General features: G+C 44.3%; 1 protein-coding gene across 1 annotated transcript in view; it reads right to left on the bottom strand.

The window, feature by feature from the left end:
* The window catches only part of GRB14 (growth factor receptor bound protein 14), a 144,905-nt gene extending 122,738 nt beyond the window's left edge, over nucleotides 1–22,167 (bottom strand). The window contains exons 1-2 of the mRNA XM_075529488.1: nucleotides 21,977–22,167; nucleotides 20,667–20,799 (exon numbers count right to left, since the gene is read on the bottom strand). Coding sequence (XP_075385603.1) covers nucleotides 20,667–20,799; nucleotides 21,977–22,167 — 324 coding nt within the window. The remainder of the gene's footprint in view (nucleotides 1–20,666; nucleotides 20,800–21,976) is intronic.
* Nucleotides 22,168–22,731: the final 564 nt, after the last annotated feature.

Below are 22,731 nucleotides of genomic sequence, written 5' to 3'. Positions count from 1 at the left end.
CTCCTTACAGGAAGATAGAGTAACACTAGAATGACAACATACTTACTCATGTAACAAACATAATGTCTGGTTCAATGAAGGCATTGGATAAATACTAGTTCAATGGATCTGCAGCACACTGAGAACATGGCAAGTATTGGCAGACTCATAAACTTCCCAGAAGCATCGATCGCAAGGATAGCCCCCTCCCAGGGGGACAAACAACAGAAACGTGGGTCAGGGGCGACAGAGGATGATGTCAGATATAAAAGTAATAATCTATAACTTATCAAGGGTTCGTGAGGGAGGGCGGGCAGGGGAGGGAGGGGGAAGAAATGGGGAGCTGATAGGAGGGGCTCAAGTAGGATGAGAATGCTTTGACAAAGATGATGGCAGCAAGTGTGCTTGACACACTGGATGAATGTATAGATTGTGATAAGATGTGTAAAAGCCCCCAATAAAAGTATTTAATTAAAACAATCCCTAAGCAAGGGGAAGTGGTGAGTTTGACTGTCTTTGAACGTGTGCGTGAAGGCATGAACACTAACTGTATACCAACATGCATACTGCATGCAGTTCAATAATCTCCTGGCATGCCAGGACAAACCAAGAGACCAAAGCGGAATCTACATAGGAATGATGGAAAATCGTGAAAAATGCGGCAGCATTTTATATAGCACCTCCATTTAAACATGGTTCATAAGGCCATTGACATGTAAAATAACAATGAAAGCTCTCTGTAAATAAGACCTGTCACTGAAAAAGCCCATGCAGAGCTGATGTGGATACGCATCTATCAGATATTTTAGGAGCAAATTCTACTTTGGATGAGAGTGTCATCTGCCAATCCCTTCATCCAGCAAGTAATCACGGAGCTGCTGCTGTCCTGCACTGATCACCAACATAGACCTGCTTCTTGCTGGCCCCAAGGAGGTTTCTTCACTAAAGGAACAGTGCAAAGGAAACAGGGGCACTCTGCTGGCCCAGTGGTTAAAGTGCACAATGGTTCATTGAAATGTTGGTTCAAACCCATCCATCAGACCCATCAGTCACTTCCTGGGAGAAGGACGTGGCAGGCTGCTTCCATGAAGATTACGTCTGGCCTTGGGAACATTCTGGAGAAGTTCTACTCCATGTGCAGGGTTCCCAGGAGGCAGAATGGGCTCGACAGCAGGACATCCAGCCTGGTCACTGATCTCAGGATCTGTCAGAGCATGAGAAATCATCTCTCAGCTGACTCTTCAAAGAGAAATATTTGCAGCTAGTTATTGAAAGATAAAAGAGCGTTGAAGGAAGCCGAAGGTCTTCTTTGAAGATTTGACTCCCGAGGCTGCAGAAAGGCTGAAAACTAAAAGAATTTTGGCAAATCATAGCGCACACAAGAAAAGGGCTGGAGAAAGGACCAGGGAGGTGATCTAATGACTCTTGAGAGTCCGGGGTGGGGACTTGCATCGATAGATGAAGAATCCTCGCAGATCCCCAGAATCGTGTTAAGAAAGTATGATACCATCTGATTTTATAAAAACAGATCATTCTGTGTGAAAGACCTGAATGTGAGAAGTGAAACATTAAAATGTTTAGAAAAATAATCTAAAATATATCCTTGTGATACAGAAGGAATGACCTTCTTAAGAAAGAGACATCAAAATGCAAAATCAGATGGAACTGAAACAAACATATTCTGTATCAGAACACTGTAATCAAAGGTAAAACAAGCCAAATTTACTGCGAAAAGATGACTGCGTGGGTTACAATTGCCAAAGGATTCACAGACAGGCTATATGAACGACACCTCCATTAACAGGAGAGATCGCAAAGAACCGAGAGAAAAAGATGGATAATTCAGAAAGAAAGAAAGGAGTGCCCCAAACCAAGAACACCTAAAACAAATGAACATCGGATGAACTTTGCACGTAAGCAAGGGACTGCAAATACACACCGCACTTACTTTCCCGACTTCCTTACCACACTGGCAAAACCCACACACCTGGAATTCTGAAGATACCAGCCATTGATGCGGAAGTGTGGGAATGGAGACGCACATAGTGCTGGTGGGTACAATCACTTTGGGGAGCAATTTGGCAATATCTAGTAAAGCTTAGCATGCACCTGCTTTTGAGCCAAGCAATTCTACTTTGAAGTTAATACAAGAAACTCTTGCTCATACGCACGAATATGTACACTACAGTGTGCCTGGAAACGACTGCAATTCTGGATTTTTCTTTGGTACAAAATGGATAAATGAGATGTGTCGTATGTGCATAGGATGAAATAAAATTAAAATAAACAACCAGCTCTACATTCATTATGCTAGATTAATAAAAAAATGTGGGGGTACACACACAATATAATTTCCCATCGACAATGGATGCACAGAGCAATGCGACAGATCGTAAGATATAAAGATTCCGAAGGGAAGCTCGCACACCGACTTCAGAAGACCAGTGGCCTGAGAGAAGGAGGAAGGATGAAGCACATGAGCTGGGAACATAGACACTGAAAGGGCATTACCACGGGTGAACAAACTCATTTCTTAAAAAGAAATATAATCGCCTGTTCTTCGCTATGGACTTGGGATATGTCATTGTTAAAAATATATCACTATATCAGGCAACGTGGATGAATTTTGAAAACATTATGCTAGGTGAAAGAAGCCAAATCCAAAAAGTCCCAAGCAGAAGGAGTAAGTTCAAGAAGAAAAGCATTCTCCGGGTGTGTAACCAGCTGAATTTGAGGCACCTGTGGGCCGTACCAAGCAGATACCCAGCAGCACGGCGGGATAAAGAGCTGTCTGCGTCGATGCTGTCTAGACTTAGGTATATTGTAATTGAGGCCCCTGGAGTAGATGAGATCACCCAGGCAGTAAAATGAAAATACCAACAAGCATAGAAAGTTCTGGGACAAAACCCTGTGGAAAACTAACCCCTGAAAGCATACCGCAGAGACCGGCATGATGTGGAAGACAAAAAGAGAGTTTCCAGAAGCAAAGTGCAGTCAAGAATGTCCGAAATTACTGAGACGTCAAAATAAGAGCTGAGAACAGTAGGCCTTCCGTCATAAAGTCATCTTCATCGGTTTTAGTAGCAATTTCCAAGCAAACTGCCGGGAAGGGGAATTGACAAAATAAGAATAATAACTTGCCAGAGTTCAAAACCCACTATCTTCCACATTAACACAGAGGCACCAATAAAGTCCAAGAAGCCCTGGAGAGAAAGAACGTTGGCTCGGGAAGAACTGGGAAGAAAAAGAAACGACAAGCTACCCTCCTGAGAATTATAAAGAGCCACTTCCCACAAAGCTGCAAATGACACCAGAACATCTCAAAATTTTCCACTGGGATTGCCCAAGATGCAAAAGAAGGAGCCGCGCAGTTCTTGCCATCTCTGAGTATAACAGATAACAACTGAAAGCCAATGAATGTTATCTTCAAATCCACGCAAATTGTGCATACTGCTCATAAGTATAAGAGGATCTGTTTCCATATAAGAATGCTTCCCCCATATTCTCATCTGCAATGAATGTTCTCTCCATGTAAGGCATCCCAACAATGGCCCTCCCACAGTCCTCAGATACTCCACATAGATGCAGGCGTCATCAACTTTCACTCTGGGAAACAGGAAGAAGCTCTTCATTCCAAGAGCGTGCCTTCCTCTGGCAATCTCTTCACAAAGCATTTGCCAGAGCACAAGATCCCCAAACTGTGACGGGCCCTGTAAACTACTTTTTTCTTGTCTTTTTTTTTTTTCTTCTTAAAGACGACCTCCCTTCAACCTTCAAAGTATGTCTCAGAAACCATAAAATTTGGTGACCAATCCACCTTGAAGAGTCTGTAGGTATACCTCTTCCTCATCCTTCTATAGGCCTGGATGGCTTCAATGGTTTGTACTGGGCTATGAACCAAAAGGTTGATGGTTCAAATCCAGTCAATAACACCATGGAGGGTTAGCAATCTGCTTATGTAACATCACACCCATTGAAAACACAATAGAACACAGCTCTACTCTGAAATACATGGAGTCTCCATGTGTTACAAACAACTTGATGGAAACCCAGGATTCTTTGCTTTGCATTTTTCTACACTACAGTTGTGATTCATGAACCGTATTCGTTACATGGACAGTGACCTAATTCCTTCCAACCTTTCATCAGCTTTCTTTGAACCTTTCCCGTATCTTTCCCAAGGTGAAGACTTGGCTTTGTACAGGGGCCCTTATTCCTTTGGGGCAAAGGCAGGTTCAGCCTAAATGAGGTCATTAAAACAAAACATCAAGTTCCCAGTGCCCTAAGATTCCAAGTCAATGACCTACAGAGTGTTCCAGCTGATCTTAATTTCCTTGGCACGACACAGTAAGAGTACTGTAATATAATGCAAAATGTCTCCAAAGAGAAACTAGATACTGGCTAGAGTCTTGCCAATACACAGTTAAATAATACCAAAATACCCCTTTCATCTGAATACTGTGTTTCACTTGCGTATGTCACCCTTCCCCAAGAATGAAAGTAGTCTTCCACTGTGAATGTGGGTGGACTGAAAAGCTTTGAAAGGACTCAGCTCATAAAGTATACGTGGTTTTTAATTGGCACACATCTGCGGGTAAGACTGGAAATGCTCACAAGGGGACCAAAGAAACAAAAAACAGAACTTATTCTGAGCAAGGGTGATCCAAATTTAGAAAGTACTAATAGCGGTAAATCAATACTCAACACTTATCCTGACTAGGTCTCTTTTAACACCTGACAATCCCAAACGCCTCTCGGAGCATCTAAATGAAATGCCACTTTCCTAATTTTCCTTAAGACGTCTCCAACATTTATTTCAAACGGTCAGTGTGTCCCTAAATATTCTCTTATCCTCTTAATAGGAACAAAGGAGCAGTTCTCTGCTTTTTTTTTTCCATTCAGTTATTCATTCCTTCATTCAGCAAACTATTTAGAGCAGGCCTATTAAGTGCCAGGCAATAGAGAGATAGGCTTTCTGCGCCCATAAAGACTTACAGTCTCAGAAACTCACAATGACAGTTCCACCCTATGGGCCCTGACACAATGGCAGTGAGTCTGGTTTTACTCTAGAGCTGGAGCAGTATATAAATCAGTGTCCCTGCCTTCACAAAGCTTAAGTTCTAGTAGGCAAAGGAACAAAAGAAGCTCATGGGTGCATGGACATACGCTATGCGAGACGATGGTAGACACTATGCAGGAAAATTAAGCTGGGTAAATGAGAAGAGGAAATTTAGATGTGGTGGAAGACAAGGCTGATCTCTGAGTTCCATCTAAGTGAATGCATTTTTAATGAGGCCTGGCAGCGTGGTGGGGCTAACCATCAGGTTACTAACCAGGAGGTCAGCAGTTCAAACCCAACAGCCACTCAGTGAGAGAAAGATGAAGCTCTCTACTGCAGTATAAAGATGTACACTCTTGGAAGCCCTGTGTGGGGCCACTATGAGCCAGAATCGATTCGGTGGCAGTGGGTTGGATTTGGTTTTATATAACCAGACAGGGAATCCTCGGATGCTACAAATGGTGAACATGCTTAGCTGATTAACCAAAAGTTTGGAAGTTTAAGTCCACCCAGAGGCACCCCAGCAGACACTCCTGGGGAATTACTTCTGGCAAATCAGCCACCGAAACACTATGGAAGCCAGCTCTACTCGGACGCATGCACGGTTGCCACGGTTTGGAATCAACTTAAAGACAAGGTGTGACTCTGGCGTGGTTTTCGCTCTCTCCATTAGTTTTGTGTTCTGAACACAAAGACTCTGAACACCCTGACTTGAGAAAGTCTTGCTACATGCCATCAGATTCATTCATCTTCTTCATGTCTGGGTAGTTTCCCAGCAAGGGTTTACCATTAATGAGCTGTTACTTTTTCACTTAGATCATTTTTGTTCAAACTCATATGCTCATACTACGGGGGCGGCATGGGTGTGTGTGTGTGTGCTCATTTTATCTGATCTTTTGCCAAAACGGCATGAAGATAAAGCTGTAATCAAGTGCATGAGATCATAAGACAGCATTTGTCTGGGGCTCCTGCTCAGAGGGGAGGAAGGGCGAGGAAGAAATGGATGACAGGGACCCTACATGCCGGGGGCAGCAAGAACAGTGTCATGACACTGAGGGATGTTACAACACAACACGTGCATTCATTGTTGGATGGGAAAAACAATTTACTCTAGAAACTTTCACCCAAGCCACAATAAAAAGTTGGGGAGAAAATACATATTAAATTTATCTTCTTGTGTGCTTTAAATTCAGTAAGTCCTCAGGTTACAAGCATCTGAATTGATCTTATATTTGCTCTTCAATATTGGGTAAATTTTCCTTCCCTCATCACAAAGCACTGAAAAGGCTTTGTGCCTTTCCTGCCAGGAAAGGCGAAACAGAAATCCTATGTACCTGTTCTTAATTACCTACAAATTCGACTTAAAGTTACACTTAGGCAGGGATCTAGTTCATGACTTAGGGACTCCCTGTATATGGTTCCTCAAATATGGAGGGGCACAGATTTAATTCATTCAAGTTCAGAAAAATGTCAACCACATAATTGGGAAAGTCAGTTCACTCTTAAATAAATCAGCCAAATCAGACCTACATAGTTTATCAGATAAAGTCCACATTTACTTTCCAATTCAAATTAAGGGTATTTACATTTCAAGAAAAAAATATAAAAACATTGGGGGGAAAAGCTAAAGATACCAGGAGGGGGGGGGCAAAGTGAAGAGAGGAGGGGAGGAAGGGATTGCAATGACCAATGTATAGCCACACCCCTGTACCCCCGGGGGACAAACAACAAACCATGGGGGAAGAGAGACAGTGGTTAGTGTAAGATATGAGAACAATAATAATTTATAATTTATCAAGGGGTCATGAGGTTGGGAAGAGGGGAGAGAGGGGAAAAAAGAGAAACTGATGCCAAGGGCTCAAATAGAAAGTAAATGTTTAGAAAATAATGATGTACAATTATGCCTGATACAATTGATGTATGGATTATTATAAGAGCTGTAAGAGCCCCAATAAAATCCTTTTAATTAAAATGGATTCTCCTCTTGGAATAAACAATTAAAAAGAAAGAAAGGAAAATAACTAAAAGCAGTTAAAGTCAAAGTCATAGAGAACTAAGATAACATACTCATTAATATTATATTAGATGCTAAATAAATATCCTGTTTATCATTACTTAATTTGTAATAATATTAGGAATTATACTGAAAGCATGAGATTCCTTTGGTCACTGTGTGCATTAGCATTTCTACCTTTGATTTTCATTTTTGGCTGTTAATTAAATAAAAACCAATTACAAAGTAAAAATTTAGAAATACCTCCATTTTTGCAGTATTCATCAGAATCAGTGTTTTATTTTTAACCAAGGCAAACAGTATTCCAATGGAAAAATCAGTCCAAAGAACCCACAGCTTCATCTCCACAGAGCCCAGAACTAGATGGTACCCACCTACCACTGCCGGCCACAATCGAAGGACCCTGAAAGAATAGAAATGAGGTGCTCCACTAAAAAGAAAAGCCCTCACTTCCATGGGCTTAAAGCCAACTCATAGTGAGGTACAAAACTTCAAATTCCTTTAAAAAACAAAAAACACCAGACCTACTGAACTAGTTGAGACACTGGAAGACTCCCAGAGACAATTACCCCAAGATAGTCTTCCAACCTTAGGGACACTGGCTGCTGTGGGTCACCTTGTAGCGAAATTCCACAGTGGCTCCAAAAATAGTGACTATCACTTCAACGTACTATGCTTCTTTAAAAAATAAATCACCCCATGAGTCCATCAACAATTCCTTTCAAATATGAGAATGTAAGGTATCAAGGACACTAGATGAGCGGAAAAAGACCAACCAGAATGGAAATAATGAGCACATCCGCCCGTTCAGGAGAATGTGCAGGGACACGGCTGAATGGAAACCTGCGCTGCTATGCAGACCTTCACAGACAACAGTTACGTTTAAAAATAAAACAAACAGAATACATTTTTTAAAAATTACTTCAGCATGTAGCATATAATCTTTATTTCTGTTATTAAAAGAACATGAAAATATTAAAATGCATCATCATAAAGTAGGATGTGACAAAAATTGTACTATCTCATAAGATTTGATTAATAAAAATGTAACCAGACGACTGAATGACATATCCGAAATCAGAAAGGAAGCCTGTAAGCTTTAGACTTTGAGTTCTACCTAGTTCTCTTGAACGTTGCTATGGTGCCAGAAAGGTTTTGTTACAGCTAGAACTGGCTGGTAATGGTAGTTGACAACGTGGCGCCCTGCTCAACCCCCCAGGGCTCAGGGCTCAGGGCTCTTCCACCAGCTGTTAGGAGCGCCAGTCATCCGAGAGCTTGGGCCTCGGTCCTCCTTTCCTGCCTCAGCTGAGCGGAACCACCAGACCCAAGGTCAGGCCCTCCCAGGCGGCTAGCCTCCAATGATTGATGGTTTCAGAGGTAAAAAAGGCCACTCCTTTGCTCCAATTCTGCAAGTCACCACAGTCCCGGAGCTCCTATGGGATCAGGTAAGGTCACTGTAGGCCAAGGAATTTTATGCCTTTCAGCAGAGTTCCTAGTACGATTAGAAACTGAGTAAGGAGAAGCAGGCTCTCCCTTAATATCCAATATTCACCGCGTTATGAGTGAGTATATGATCATAGTTCCATATATGTACTTTGGGCCTTCTGTCCAAGAGTGCTCCAAATGGACATCCTACGAGTCTGTCTCCCAGAGCACCTCACCTTCAGCACGAAGGTGCCCACAGGAGGGGTTTGCAGACATACCTCCTTACAGATATTGACACATGTAACAAGTGACCACTGGAAATAGAAAATAAATCCAGAAACACGACACATAGCCTTTTTCAGCACTAACTCTTCTTTCCCTTCACGAGCGACTTATTCTCCGACCAGGGTTGGCAGATAGAAAGTGCAGCCAACAGATGAAAATGATCATGCCTTTCATCTCATCCTTATAGAACTGAAATCAAAATATTTTAACATCGACCAAAATCCTCCCTTGTAACCACGGTTCACCCTAAATAGAAATATGTTTAAGACACACACACATAGGCCCATCTTCTGGTTCACGGAGCTGTAATTAATCATTAAAGGAAGCTTTCCTGGTGTGTGGTGCTCCGGAGGTTCCAGGCCTCGGGGTAATGCACCAGGGAGGAAGGGGTCACTGGGAGCTGGGGCTCTCCGGGTGCTATGTCTGAGGGAAAGGCAACGATGACCCAGGAGGAACTTGACAGTGACTCTTTCCAAAGTGTAACACTCCCTTCAAAAGACTCCCTGCATCCACTTGCTGAGCAACGGCCAAAACTGTTTCCCAAGAAAATGAACAGTTACCCATTAAAACACTGTCAGTGACGACGCCTGGCTCTGAAGACCTCTTAAACCCACTGGCTATTTCCATTTTCTTTCTAAACCACTGGATTGTTGTCAACACAATAAACTGGAAGAAACCCTAGCAGTACCTTACATTTGTCCATTTACACTTAGCCAGGAAGTGAAACTAAAGTATAAACCACAGTGGCTCCAGGAATAATGACTATCACTCCGAAGTACTATGCCTCTTTAAAAAAAATCACCTCCACGAGTCCATCAACAATTCCTTTCAAAGATGAGAATGTAAGGTATCAAGGACACTAGATGAGCGGAAAAAGACCAACCAGAATAGAAATAATGAGAACATCCACCCGTTCAGGAGAATGTGCAGGGACACGGCTGAATGGAAATCTGCGCTGCTGTGCAGACCTTCACGGAGAACAGTTACTTTTGAAAATAAAACACAAATGGTATACACTTTTTAAAAATGACTTCAGCACGGCAGTGTACTGTAGACAAAAAGAGGAAGTCTGGATTTATTTTAAGCAAATCTAGTCACTTAGGGAGTGATAGGATCTACACTTCTAAAAGTTCACTGTGACAAGTGTATGGACAATGAATAAAGATGGGTTCAATGGAAACAAGGAAGCCAGGGGAAAGCTCCTGTAGGTGAGGAAAAATGAGTCTTACACTAGGATGGTGGTAGTGAAGATAGAGAAGAGCGGGCGGGTTCCTAGATACATCGTTTGGGTAGAAGTAACAGAATCTGACACCAAAAACAAACAAACAAAATCCAGGAAGAGGTTTAACCTTAATTTTTTATTTGAGCAACTGACTAGGGGTTTTCTAATGGGATGAGAAATGCCACTTTAGGGTGATGCATAGCGAATACGGACAAGAACTTAAGGCTGTGACCACCTTGGAGCCTGGAAGTCAAGCAAAATCAAATGTTTTCTGGGCTATCAAATGTTCTAATCTCAGATCACGAGTAAGAATCTACTAGAATAGTGGTTCCCTACCTGTGAGTCGTGACATAGGGGTCATCTAAGACCATCAGAAAGCATAATTGTAACAAAAATTACAATTATGAAATAGCAACGAAAATACCACAACACGAGGAACTGTATTAAAGGGTCACAGCATTAGGAAGGTTGAGAACCACTGAACTAGAAGGTCGTCGGGATCTCATAACCTCAATTTCAAGCTGAGATACTTGATTCTCTCTTTCAACATGTAGATTTAATCCTTTTCTGAGCCTCTTTCTAATACTGGGATCTTGGCTTTGCCGCAAAGTCTCTAGTTTGCCCGGCTCTTCTGTACCAATGATTTCCAGACACATGAACCCGATGGCACCCCACAGGAGCTCCTTAGCAACGGAGGGAGGACAACATTTGAACACTTCTGGTGCCAACATGATCAAAGAAGCTTGTGAAGCTTCCTAGAGCCACTGCACCACTGTGATTTCCGTTAGTACTCTCGGGAGCCGCCAGAATCACTTGCTCTTGGGGTGGACTGCAGCTGCTGAGCTCTGAAACCCAAAGGGATGGGCAAGAGGCTCACATCGGCATCACTCATCGGCAACAAACCCATATTGTAAGTAAGTCTGCTGATCTTCAGTCTGTATTTTCCAAGGCTTCCCTGTCGACTCATGTATTTCCATAGAAACATGATTAAAATTGTAGCCCTGGAAATTAGTGTATTATGTGTGGCTATTAAAAAAAGCTAAAAATCAAACTAATTCATTACCACTGAGTCAATTCTGACACACAGTCGCCTTCTAGGACAGAGTAGGACTGCCCCTTTACGTTTCCAAGGCTATAAATCTTTATGGGAGCAGAAAGTCTCGTCTTTCTCCCTCAGAGTGGTGGGTGAGTTTGAACTGCTGACATTGTGGTTAGGGGCCCAATAAATCATCCACTATAGCAGCAGGACTCTGGCTATAAGTGAAAGAAATAGCCTGAAGACCCAACCACCACACATAGCAATAAGCCTATGGAAAAATGTCAATGAAGAAATAGCTAACATATTCATTATTAAGGAGCCCTGGTGGTGCTGAGGGATAATTGACCTGCTAACTGGGTTCCCCCTTCATTTCCTGCTTGCTGGGCCTCTGCCTTGGAGTCACACACTGTACCAGCAGCCTGTGGTCTTCCTGCTCTCCCCAGTTCACCATTCTGCACCCCCAGCCTCCAGCTACGTGAGTCTAAAGAAGGACTTAGGATTAGTCTCAAACTTATGGACTTGAGATGGACAGGGTTAGGATGCCTTCCTGAGATATATAATTCCTTCTTGATGTAAAGCTCTTTCTTATACATAGAAAAGTATCCCCTGGATCTGTTTCTCTAGACAACCCAGCCTATTACAGGTATTCATGTCCGTTTAGTGTACAGCCATTTGTAAGATGGGATAGAATAGAGTCAAAGCCGATTTGTGTTTATTTTCTCTACGGTTTTGAGATGCATGATTAAGTGGGTCCACGTGAAAGGACAAGACATGTGCGACATTTTCTCTAGCTCACCTCTCCCGTTTCTTTCACTCCCTGGCCATGGCAAAAGCTTGTGGCTACTGACGTCAGGTCTCTCTTTGACCTTTTATCCTGGAGGGCTAAAAGGGAGATTCCCAAGTTGGCTTCCCTTGCATGAATAGAATTTACACTACTCCATGGAAGCCCACATTTTTCGGGCAACACCCATCAGACTCCGGAATTCTTTATGTTAATTAAAATCCCTATTTATATTGAACCGTGCATGACTCCAATTTTCTTTCTCTGGATAGAGCATGATCTACATACCCTTGGGAAAAAACAAAGGAGAAGCTGAGCTTTCAAACAAGTGAAAAAGAAAACCCAGGTTGTAGATAAAGTTTGGGCTGCAAAATAACTCTGCACATTAACCAAAAAATTGGAGGTAACCTTCAAACGGGAAATAAAACCTTGTCAAACAGATCTGCTAGACAATTTAATCATTTAAAACAGGAAGATGGAGTTGTCTATGGCTACACAAAGAAGCGAGCTAGCTTGAGGGGTAAAAAGGGTCCTGGGTTAGTAGGTGCAACCAAGAGAAAGAAGCCGTAGTGACAAAGAGGTTACAAAGGGGGCTGCTAACCGCAAGGTCAACAGATCTAAACCAGCAGCTGCTGCAAGGGACAACGATGGGATTTCCACTCCCGTAAAGTGTTACCGTCTTCGAAACCGACAGGGACAGTTCCATCCTGTCCCTTAGGGTCATTGTGAGTCAGATTCAACTTGATTGCAGTGAGTTTTTTGAGACCAAGAGAATGTCAAAGATCTCACTAAGATACAAGCTCAAGACAAGACCCATAAGAGATGGTCATAACTGAAGGCTGGCACCATCAGAACAACTGAATCTGGGACTAAATTTGTTGAGACAAAGGGATTAGACACTGTGAACTATAAAGCCCAGGCCAGTCACACCATTGGTGGATCATGACAATGCATCTCTATAATAAGGATCTACTCATCTGTTGCTCTTTTGGGTTTTGTTTGCACGGCTTTCCTAGAGCGCTGTATGTCCAACTTTCCTTTCAATCTCCATAGACCTGACCTAATTAACCTGCACCTCCTTCTCACAGACTCACTCCCCACGACCCTTGGTGAGCTTGCCCTAACCCAGGTGCCTCTGGCTCCCTGACTACAGGTGGCTGATTAAGAGATAGGCACACTGGACTAATCTCTCCTCCAGTTACAGGCTTTGTTTACCAAACACTGAACTACTAGCAGGAAGAACACTCCAGAGTGGCCACTTGAGGTCACATGTGCAAACCCTACAATCAGGCCAAGCAAGACTGCAGAGAAGTGTCAGCGAATGAAGCAAATCTGCAAGGAGAAGGACAACTCAGTGCTGTGTGTGTGACAAAACAACAGAGAGAGAAAATGGCTGCCCGGTTTCTTTTACTTTATTTTTTACTGGCTTTCTAGTTCGCAATTCCGATGTCTCATGAGACCAGTGAACTTTTGGCCTGCAGGTCCTACAACAGAACCTTTCAGGCCAGTTCATGTGAGGTTGCGTTTCCTCCCAACAATCAATACACGACTAAAATACCAACTAAAGTCCATTTGTAATACCCCTGTCTTTTGGTGAACTAACTGAAGCCATCTACAATTCTGGAAGGTCAGGTTTCCCCAGTAGCACTGATTTTGTAGATATCTCAAAGAGAAAAACAAAAACACAAAGTCGAATCCCTGCGGGGTTGCTTGGGTTTTGTGAGAGGCCCAAGTTCTGTATTTTTAAAAAGCCTCCCTGCTGATTCTGAGCAAGATGGTCATACTCCCAGAGGCACTGCTTTAAAGCCTGCTTCCCGGCGCCTACAAAGAACCCTCTCCTTTCAAAATTTTCTCCCGAAAAATCGATAGTCACCAAGTTCCAGCCTCGCATTTACGAACATGCACATGCGACCCGCCAGAGAAAAGGTGGCAAACTGTCGTTGAAAAGCTCAATTTGTCTGAAATCCTAATGGAAGCAAGTGTTGCTTCTGCTGTGCTTCCTGCATGTTGCATTATTTGTGCCGCATTGCACATTAAATGGGATTTTGTCAAATAGCTTGGGGGAATCTAAATACAATTTAGGCTGTTGTTTCCATATCAAAATGAATCCCAACTTCCAAAGAACTAATTTGCAGCCTTTTGAAATGCAAACCCGGTTGTAATTTGAGGATTTCATGTGTCATTCCAACTGAGGAAATTTGATTATGGATGGTTTGAGATGATACCAAGAAATTACTTTGTTGTTGTGACTGTGGGGCGAATAATGTCATTCTTGTTACATAAGAAAATGTGAGGATGCAGTGACAGAAACCTGGAGTTTCCTTTCAAATTTTTCAACGAAGGAAATCAACAGAGAAATGAAATAAATGGAGTAGATGAGCCCAGCGTTTGATAAATGCCAAGTCTATGGAAAACAATATGGAAGAGAGCTTCCTTAGGGGAGAAATAGGGATCTCATCACTGAGGACACTTACTGTAGCAGGCACCTAGGATTCCTCAAGAACCACACATGCGGGTCCCCCACTGTACCAATCAGGATGATCACTAACGTCACAAAAGAATGACCTCAGAAGCCTGTTCATAAGGGGCCAGAGACATCCTCCTCCTTCAACCATCTCTGAGATGCAAGAGAAAAAAAAAGTCAGAGACTAAACCTACGAAGAAGAAATTTCTTGAAAGATATCTTTTATTTCTCTGAGAGATATATGAACAGACTTAATTCAATAGAGAAATCGTGTAGCCAGGGGCAAAGCCTACTGGGACATGATCATCTTTTTTATTTTCCCCCTAATGAAACTGTGGAAGCAGAGGCAAGTTCCTTCCGGTTTTGCACTTCTGTTTGTTTATCTTGAGAATGGGCTGACTGAGCCTTCCCGGTGGGGTCAGAGAGCGCAACAACCCATAGACCTGTCAGCAATGAATAAGTTCTGCTGCGTGGGAGAACCAATTTGTTTCACAGATTTTTTTTTTCATATCAATTTTGGGGGAAAAAATGGAGAATAAAACTCACAGTAAAAACCCAGAGTGGCAAAAAAAAAAAAACCAACAAAAATACCCAGAGTGGCAGTTTTATTTAAGGAAGATAAAATAATGAGAAAACCGCAGGTCCTTAGATGAATGTTAACAAACGTCACCCGGCTCTTCTTGCACCATGGGCTGCGCTGTAACTAGCAACGCTGACCTAAGCTTAGTACCTGCACAACTCTTACGGCTCTCCCTTTCTTTCTGAAATTGCACCTTCAAAAAAAAGACTGTCTAAGGCCTCTGGCCAGGCTGTCATCAGCCACACAGTCATTTCTAGATGAATTCTGAGAATGAGTCAAAAAGTAGTATTATAAAACCGTAGGAAACTTCAACAACAAAGTGAAGATGCTGTTTCTTAACATAATTCTCCATCTGGACACTTCGGCATTTCCATCTCTCTAATCCTTCCCTGGAGAATTCTGTGTTCTTTGATTTACACCTTATCAAATGTCCATCTTTTAGGGACTCAAACCATGTGCCTTTTCAATGTTCCTTGAGTTTGGGAAAGAAGCCTGAAGGGGCAAGGTCGCCGCTGTGGGCTGGATGGAATACAGTTGACCAACAGCACTCGCAGAGTACAGCCCAAGGGCCCAGGCCTTATAGTAATTAGGAAAAACACTCCTCAGTAGAACCTTCCTGGCCATTTTCTCACCAATATAGTTTTAGAGTTTCTTAAAACTTCTAGCACACCCGTGACCTTCCTGTGGCTTTCAAGAAAGTCTCTCAAGACAGGCCCCTTTAGACTCTCCACAAAAAGGTGCCATCATCCTCTGACCAGACGTCTCTACACAGAAGCCAAGAGCCAAGGTTTCCATGACCCTTTTCTATGAAGGCCCTCTCATGAGACAAGGACAAGTGCTTAACTGAGAGAAGTTGCCCGTGGCCACCCACTGATGGCAGAGACATGTTCAAACACATCCTGTTTGGGATAAATCCACGTACATATGAAGTTGCTCATCTATAAAAGATGATGAGACTAGACAATCTCAGAGATCTCTGCCAGCTAGAACATTCCACCGTGCACAGGTTTTCATATAGTCTTTATCTTGAATATCTTCAGAGGGGTTATTTGATATGCTCATTGTTAAATAGCCTTGGGAAGCAATTAACCACAGTTGTTTACAACACAAGCAGAGGAGGTCTCCTGGGCAGTTATATAAGAGTTACACTGCTAACCACAGGTTCCTTGGTTCAAGCCCACCGGCTGCTTTGAAGGAGAAATATGAGGCAATCTCCTCCCATAAAGATTTACAGCTTTCCATCTAGCAGGGAAGCAACAAAGCCCACATGAAAGCAGCAAACCAGCCTGTGTGATCACAAGGTGTTGATGAGATCAGGTGTCAGGCATCAGGCATCAGAAGACCCAAAACAAACACATGATGCAAACAAGGGGGGTAGGAGTAGAGACCCAAAGCCCGTCTGTAGACAACTGGACATCCTCACGGAAGGGTCCATAGAAGGGACAAGTCAGCCAGGCTGCAGTATAGCACCAACGAAACACAACATTCTTCCAGTTCTTCAATGCTTTCTCCAGGCCACTACCATGACCCCAGTTTTACCTTACAAATCTGGCTAGACCGGAGCATGTACACTGGTACAGACAAGAGCTTTTGATACTCAGAATCCAGGATAGAGAAACCCCTTGGGAACAGTAATGGGAGTATCAATACCATGAGGATATGGGGGAAGGTAGAGTGAGAAGGGGGAGAAAGGGGAAATTGGTCGCAATGATCAATTTATACCCTCTCAACCCCCCCACCCAAGGGGACAAACAATAGAAATTTATAATTTAAGAAAGGAGAGAGAAAAGAGGGTCTGATACCAAGGACTCAGGTAGAGAGAAAATGATGATGCCAACATGTGCACAAATGTGCTTCATACAATTGATAAATGGATTGTTATAAGAGCCCCCAATAAAATTATTTATTAATTGTTTTAAAGTTTACAGCTTTGGAGACCCTATATGGGGACACTATGAGTCTGAATCAACTCATTGGCAGTGAGTTTGGGGTGTTTCCTTGTGTTTTTGTTTGTTTTGACTATACAATCTGTTTCCTAGCACAAAAATCACCGAAGCAGTAGATTGTTACTGTTCACTGCTAAAGAAGTCTGTCCTGATTAATATTAAATGGAATTAAAAATAAATAAATAAATTGATATTCATTAAATTCAAGGTAAATCACTTGAAATAAATATTTTTAATTGTATGTAACCTCTCAGAACCATCTACATACAAAAAGGTAGACCTTAAACCACCTTGCTAGTAAACACAAAGGGCACGTTCTTAAAAATTGACCAGTGCTATAAAAAGAGTTAAGTGAGAGAAAAGAATCCAGTTTCTACCTCTTTTTAGCTCCTATTTAAAACTGCAAAGCCTACTGTATTAGCTACTTCGGGCATTTCATTTGCAAAACGAGCTACAGCACATCCTACTTGCGGCTTCAGCGCGCTTCACCTCTGCTGCAGCCGGCAGCCTCTCAAATGGTAAAACTAGATATTTACGGCCTGTGAAATGATTTCTGACTGTGGTTTTGAAAGGCCAGATGAAATTTAGCATCTCCACTCTGTATTCTTTTAAAATTTCTGGTCATGTATTTATAAATAACAAATTCAGTCAGTTCTTCACTTTTCTCAGGGAAAAGGCGGGGGGGGGGCGAGAATTACTAAAATGATTGGAAAAGTTAACCAAAAAAATTTAAGAGAGATTGTAAACGTTTCTACCATAAACGGTATTCAGTAGAACCATCACATAGTCATTTTTTTCATCTCTACCAAAGATCGGGACTAACTGGGGCAGAAACCCTCTCTTGCAAGGGATCATGTGTGTCAGAAACACACTGAGGCATGGAGAAATTTCTGGCAGGGTCTTCAATTCTCCAAACTTTACTCAATCCAAAGAAATGCGTGTGTGTGTGTGCATAGGAGTACAATCAACAGGATCTGTTCTCACAAGAAAGTCAAGGTCGGGGTGAAGGGAAACAAATTTTTAAAAGGAAAGTTCTCTCTCAACTTTCGAATAGCCCTCTCTTCAGAGACACTCCAACTCTCAGGCCAAGGAAGAGTTCCACAGGAACAGGCCTTCTGATGTAGGCACACTCCTCTGGGATTGGTCCCCAGGAGGGAGCTCAGCTGTGTGGGAGCCGTGATCCCTGAGGTCACTGGGAAATCTGGACACGAAGCCAGGGCAGGAAACTTGTTCAGAGGTGAGAGTAACTCATCGTTTTTTCCCACTTTACCCACTTACCAAAGCTGGGCTGAAGACTTGGTACCACTGCCCCAAAGTGCTACTCCAGGAGGGTTCTCTCCACGGAGAACAGCCCTCCCTGAAAACCCTGACACCTCACCCAGTCTTCCTTTTTTCTCCTTCTATTGACATAAGCTTACCAACACCTATATTCTCAATCACTGCCCTCCCCGTCAAAACAAGCCCCGTCCCGCCCCCATCACCAAGTTCCTTGGACAGTCACTTCTACCAGTGCCCATTCACTAATTAAAAGGACAGTCAGCTTAGAATTCTCTCTCTTTCCCTCTTCCTCAGCTTTCCCTAACCCAACCCCATATCAAAGTTGTGCTTTGGTAACATACCCCTCAGTTGGCATCTTTGATGAGCTAAATGCCCCTGTGTCTAAGACAGGCAAGGAACAGACCCTCCATAAAGAGGGAAATAATCTAATAAATTCCCCAGATAACTATTGTATCATTATCTAACATTTTCTTTTCCCATTTTGGATCACACGGTCAATCAGTATTGATTTTCTCCACACAATCAAATCTATCACCCACTCCCCTTCGCGCATCCTAATAGAGAACCAAAGGGTCTGGGCATTTCATCAAAGTGCATTTTCCCTTGGGATCGGACTCTTAAGCTCACTGTGACAACAAATAATCAAAATAATCTCCTCATTGCCCATCCCTCCATCCAAAGTCACAGTCCTACCCATCTACAGGCTACCCTCTGCCATCAGAGATTCTGATTCAAAGCACACCTACTTTCTCCGACCCTTACACCACAAGCCATGCAACCTTTAGACACCCATGCCTTCCCCTCTCAAAAAAAATATGTATGCCTTGCTCCAGCGGATTCCAGGGAGCCCCGGTGGCATTGTGGGCTACGCACTGAACTGTTAATCACAAGGTCAGCAGTTCTAACCCACCGTCTGCTTTCTGCAGGAGAAAGATGAAGCTCTGTACTGCCATAAAGATTTAAAGGTTAAGAACCCCCCGGGGGAGGTCTTCCCTGTCAGAGTCAGAATCCACTAGATGGCAGTGAGTTTGAGGGACAACAGATTCCCATGCAAACACAACCATGCACTGCTCTCCTACTGCCTCCATGATGGCTCATTGTTATTGAAAATGCATTCCTTCCCAGGGTGTTTCCCCATTCCTGAAACTATAACTCCACAGCCATGAACTCACCTAGGGGGGTAGAACAGTTTCAGGAAAGAGAATAATAGTCAGGGGTGGGTAGCAAGGAAGATGCCCCACTATCTTCCCCTCTATATTCATCCGCCCTGTCCTCTGAGCATCTGGCCATTTCGATTCATGGCTGTTGAAGGAAGAGTGTCTGTTGCTATTGAAAGCCCTGCTATTGAAGTTCTTAGTTCAAAACCAAGAAAAAGTACATTGAGACATGGATCATTCTGGGATATACTGATCCCCCACCCACCTCAAAATATATCATTACAATGGAATGCCCCATCGCTGTTTGGTCCTTTTCTCCATGAAATACAAATTACTAGGATGGAATTCCCCAAAGCGGCTTGGTCCTTTTCCCCAGGAAATACAAATTACTTCAGATAGTGCCCAAATTAAACAATTGGAAAGAAAGAAAATGAGATCACAAAAATAAAAACCATCTTCTAATCGTTACAGACAAATCATCTGCTTTCTGCAGGCAGACGAATTCACTGACATAAAGAAGACCTGGCTAGTCCAGTACTCCAGGTACCTACTGTCATGGATTCCCTCATCATCTGTCAGTGAGACTGGCTTGGGTTGAGAATTTCACAAATGAAAGAAAAGTAAAACAGTTGATGGTACATGTCAACTCGGTGGAGCTAGAGTGCCCTACTGTTCGGCCAAAGACCAATCAAGATGGTGCCCGGAAAATGTTTGTTGATGTGATTAATTATTTCACTTGAGGAAGATTGCCCGTGATAATGTGGACGATCCTCATCCAATCAGTAGAAGGTCTTAAGAACAAAAACTGTCATAGCCTAGAGAAAGAATGAGACCTCAAGAAGTTAGACATCTGGTCTACTGACTTCAGACACGAGGTTTCTAGAGTTCCCAGCATACTGAGTGACCTATGGGTTTAGAATATGCCAGAATCATATGACCTGATTCCTTAAAACAAAGTTCCATCAATCCCTCTCGCTCCTTTTCCTATCGCCCTCTAATCATATCTACGGGTATCTAGTGGTTTTGATTCTGTGTTGATCCTTTAATACCTGAATACAATGATACTAAAGGAATCAATCACCCACCCTTCTCACCCACTACCACCAACAGCCCCTCCCCTTCAAGTCCCAACTTCAAATTGATAGTCTATTACGATGTACCATGTTAAACCTACCCTGTGAATAGTTCCTCGGAATTGTGTTTTCCATATATATGCTGGACATATTAAATGTGTTCTGTCTTTTAACCCATCCCAAAACCTGGGAAGTTAAATATTAACATCCCTAGCATACATGAGCCAACCGAGAAAAATAATGCCTAAGGACTATGCTGGGTAAGAGTGATTTAACCTACCTCGCACTAATCCATTATGAACATTGTTAAGGACTGTGCGTGATTTTAAAAGCTTTTGGAATGAGACTATTCAAATATGCCTACCTGCTTTTTCCTTGAATTTGCTTTGGGAAACAGGCCTGCTGACAAAACAGATGTAAACGGAGAGCAGCACAGCTCCGGAAAGGGGTTTGGAATAGACGGCCTCTCCAGAGCACCAAGAGCGTTCTTTTTCCTCCTGCACCAAGAGAACACGGGGTATAATTTACATAAAACTGAATGTAAAATATAACGCTGGCACGATGAAAAAGTGTGTTGAAGCCAACATGTACAGCTCGGTGAGGCACTGGCATTACATAAAGTATACAGAAAAGGCCTGCAGACCAGCTTCTGTGGGTCGAATTAAATTATGGGCACCCCATTTCCAGCACTCTCAATGATTTTCCTAAATTGTAAATATTCCCTAGATCATTATTAATGGGGAAAAAAATCTGAGGAACAGATATTGTTAGGCATCCCTGAAAATAGCAAAGCCTGTAAATATCATTTAGTGAATTCATCCCAATGATATTTCACTAATCATTTTTGGAAGTTATGATTTCTTAATTATAGCTGTGGATCATCTCACTTGGAATTTCATTCACAATGGTGCCCACACACAGTCTGCTGATTTTTCAAATGCTTATAGCTGCGAAACAGCAAGGCAATGATCTTGAACTTGCTAGTGTAAATGTAACTCTGGTCCACTGGAGAGTGATTTTAACTTCAGGGAAGTTGGGGCACCTTGAACATCTAAGTGCCCTTTACATTTTGAACATACAGACGATGGATTTTTGCATTGTTGCCGTCGTTTTCTCCTAAAGCATGTGCAAAACTGTGAACTCTAAAGACACTTAGTGCGACGAGACAGGGGACCTTTTAAAGTCTGTTCTCTCCTGCTCCACAGCAATACTGCTCCAATGTCAATCCGGTGCTCTGCTCCTCCTGGGGCGCTGGAAGACTCTATGTGGGAGGAGGTGAACTCAATTACGCTAAGCTCTTTACAAATGTAGACATATATCAAATAAAAGGAATATTTGTTTAAGTTGCAGAGAAGGGGGGGGGGGAGGGCACAAAGAAGGAACGTGGAAAGAAAGGGGTGGTCGACCTGGAGCTCGGCCTCCTGGTTCACACCGGTGAGCAGCGACAAGAGAGACCAGGAGCTCTCGATGGACCGGCGATGCTATTTATAAGGCGCTGCGAGATCGCAATGTCCCGCGGATCCGGCAGGAGCCAGCTCCAAGGGAATTGTCTTCGGAGACTTTCACAAACTTGGCCCCGCTCTGGGCACATGGTTCACCCCCTAGGACCGCCTCCTGCCCCTCCGCCGGCTGCTCGGCCAGGACACTCCCCCGCGCCCTCCGAGGGCTGCCTACCTGTCCGCCGCCCCGCCGCGGGGCCCGTCCGGAGCGGCCCGGCGCGCCCGCGCGTGCAGCCCGGGGGCAGGCGCCAGGTCGCGGGCGTCGCCCCTCCCGCGGGCAGCGCCGCACACCTGGACCGCCAGCGGCGACTCCCGAGCGGCCGCCCTGCCCGCGGCGCTCTGCCCATCTTGCAGGGAAGTGGTCATGGTCGCCGGCCGGGGGGCTCGGACGTCATGGGAGACCGAGCGCGGGGTGCGGGGCGCGGAGACGGATTGGGGGGCGGGAGCGGGCGGCGGCCAGCCAGGGGCTGCTCGGGCCGCCGCGCTGCTCGGCAGGTGCGGTGGCCTCGCCGCCGGCGCTCGGGGCCCGGGCGGCTCCGACGCGCGGCCGAGCAGTCGCCGAGGCGGCGGGGGAGGGGCGGGGGCGGGGGCGGAGGGTGGGGAGAGGGGAGGAGCGGCCGGTGGGTGGGGGCCGCGGGCTGCGGGACGCGGCGCCTAGGGGCCGCGGAGGCAGCGGGAGCGCCCGGCCGGTCCCCCGCGGGGCCCGGGGCGCGCTGCGCCAGCGGCCGCGGTCCCCGGCAGCCCGAGGCCGGGTTGCCGCCGCCCCAAGTGGGCGCCGGAGCACCCGGCGGCGCCCGGAGTCCGGGCGAGCCCCGCGCAGCTGGAGGCGGGGAGCGACCGAGCTTTGCCGGCCGGCCAGGTCAGCCCCGCCGCCCGCCGGCAGGACAGGGGCTGGGCCCCGCCGACCCTTCCATGGGTGCCGCTCTGATC

The sequence above is a fragment of the Tenrec ecaudatus genome, chromosome 13, assembly GCF_050624435.1.
Source record: "Tenrec ecaudatus isolate mTenEca1 chromosome 13, mTenEca1.hap1, whole genome shotgun sequence".
In the NCBI taxonomy this organism is placed as follows: Eukaryota; Metazoa; Chordata; class Mammalia; order Afrosoricida; family Tenrecidae; genus Tenrec; species Tenrec ecaudatus.
Note: the sequence above shows the minus strand (reverse complement) of the source record. Positions and strands in the feature narration are given on the sequence as shown.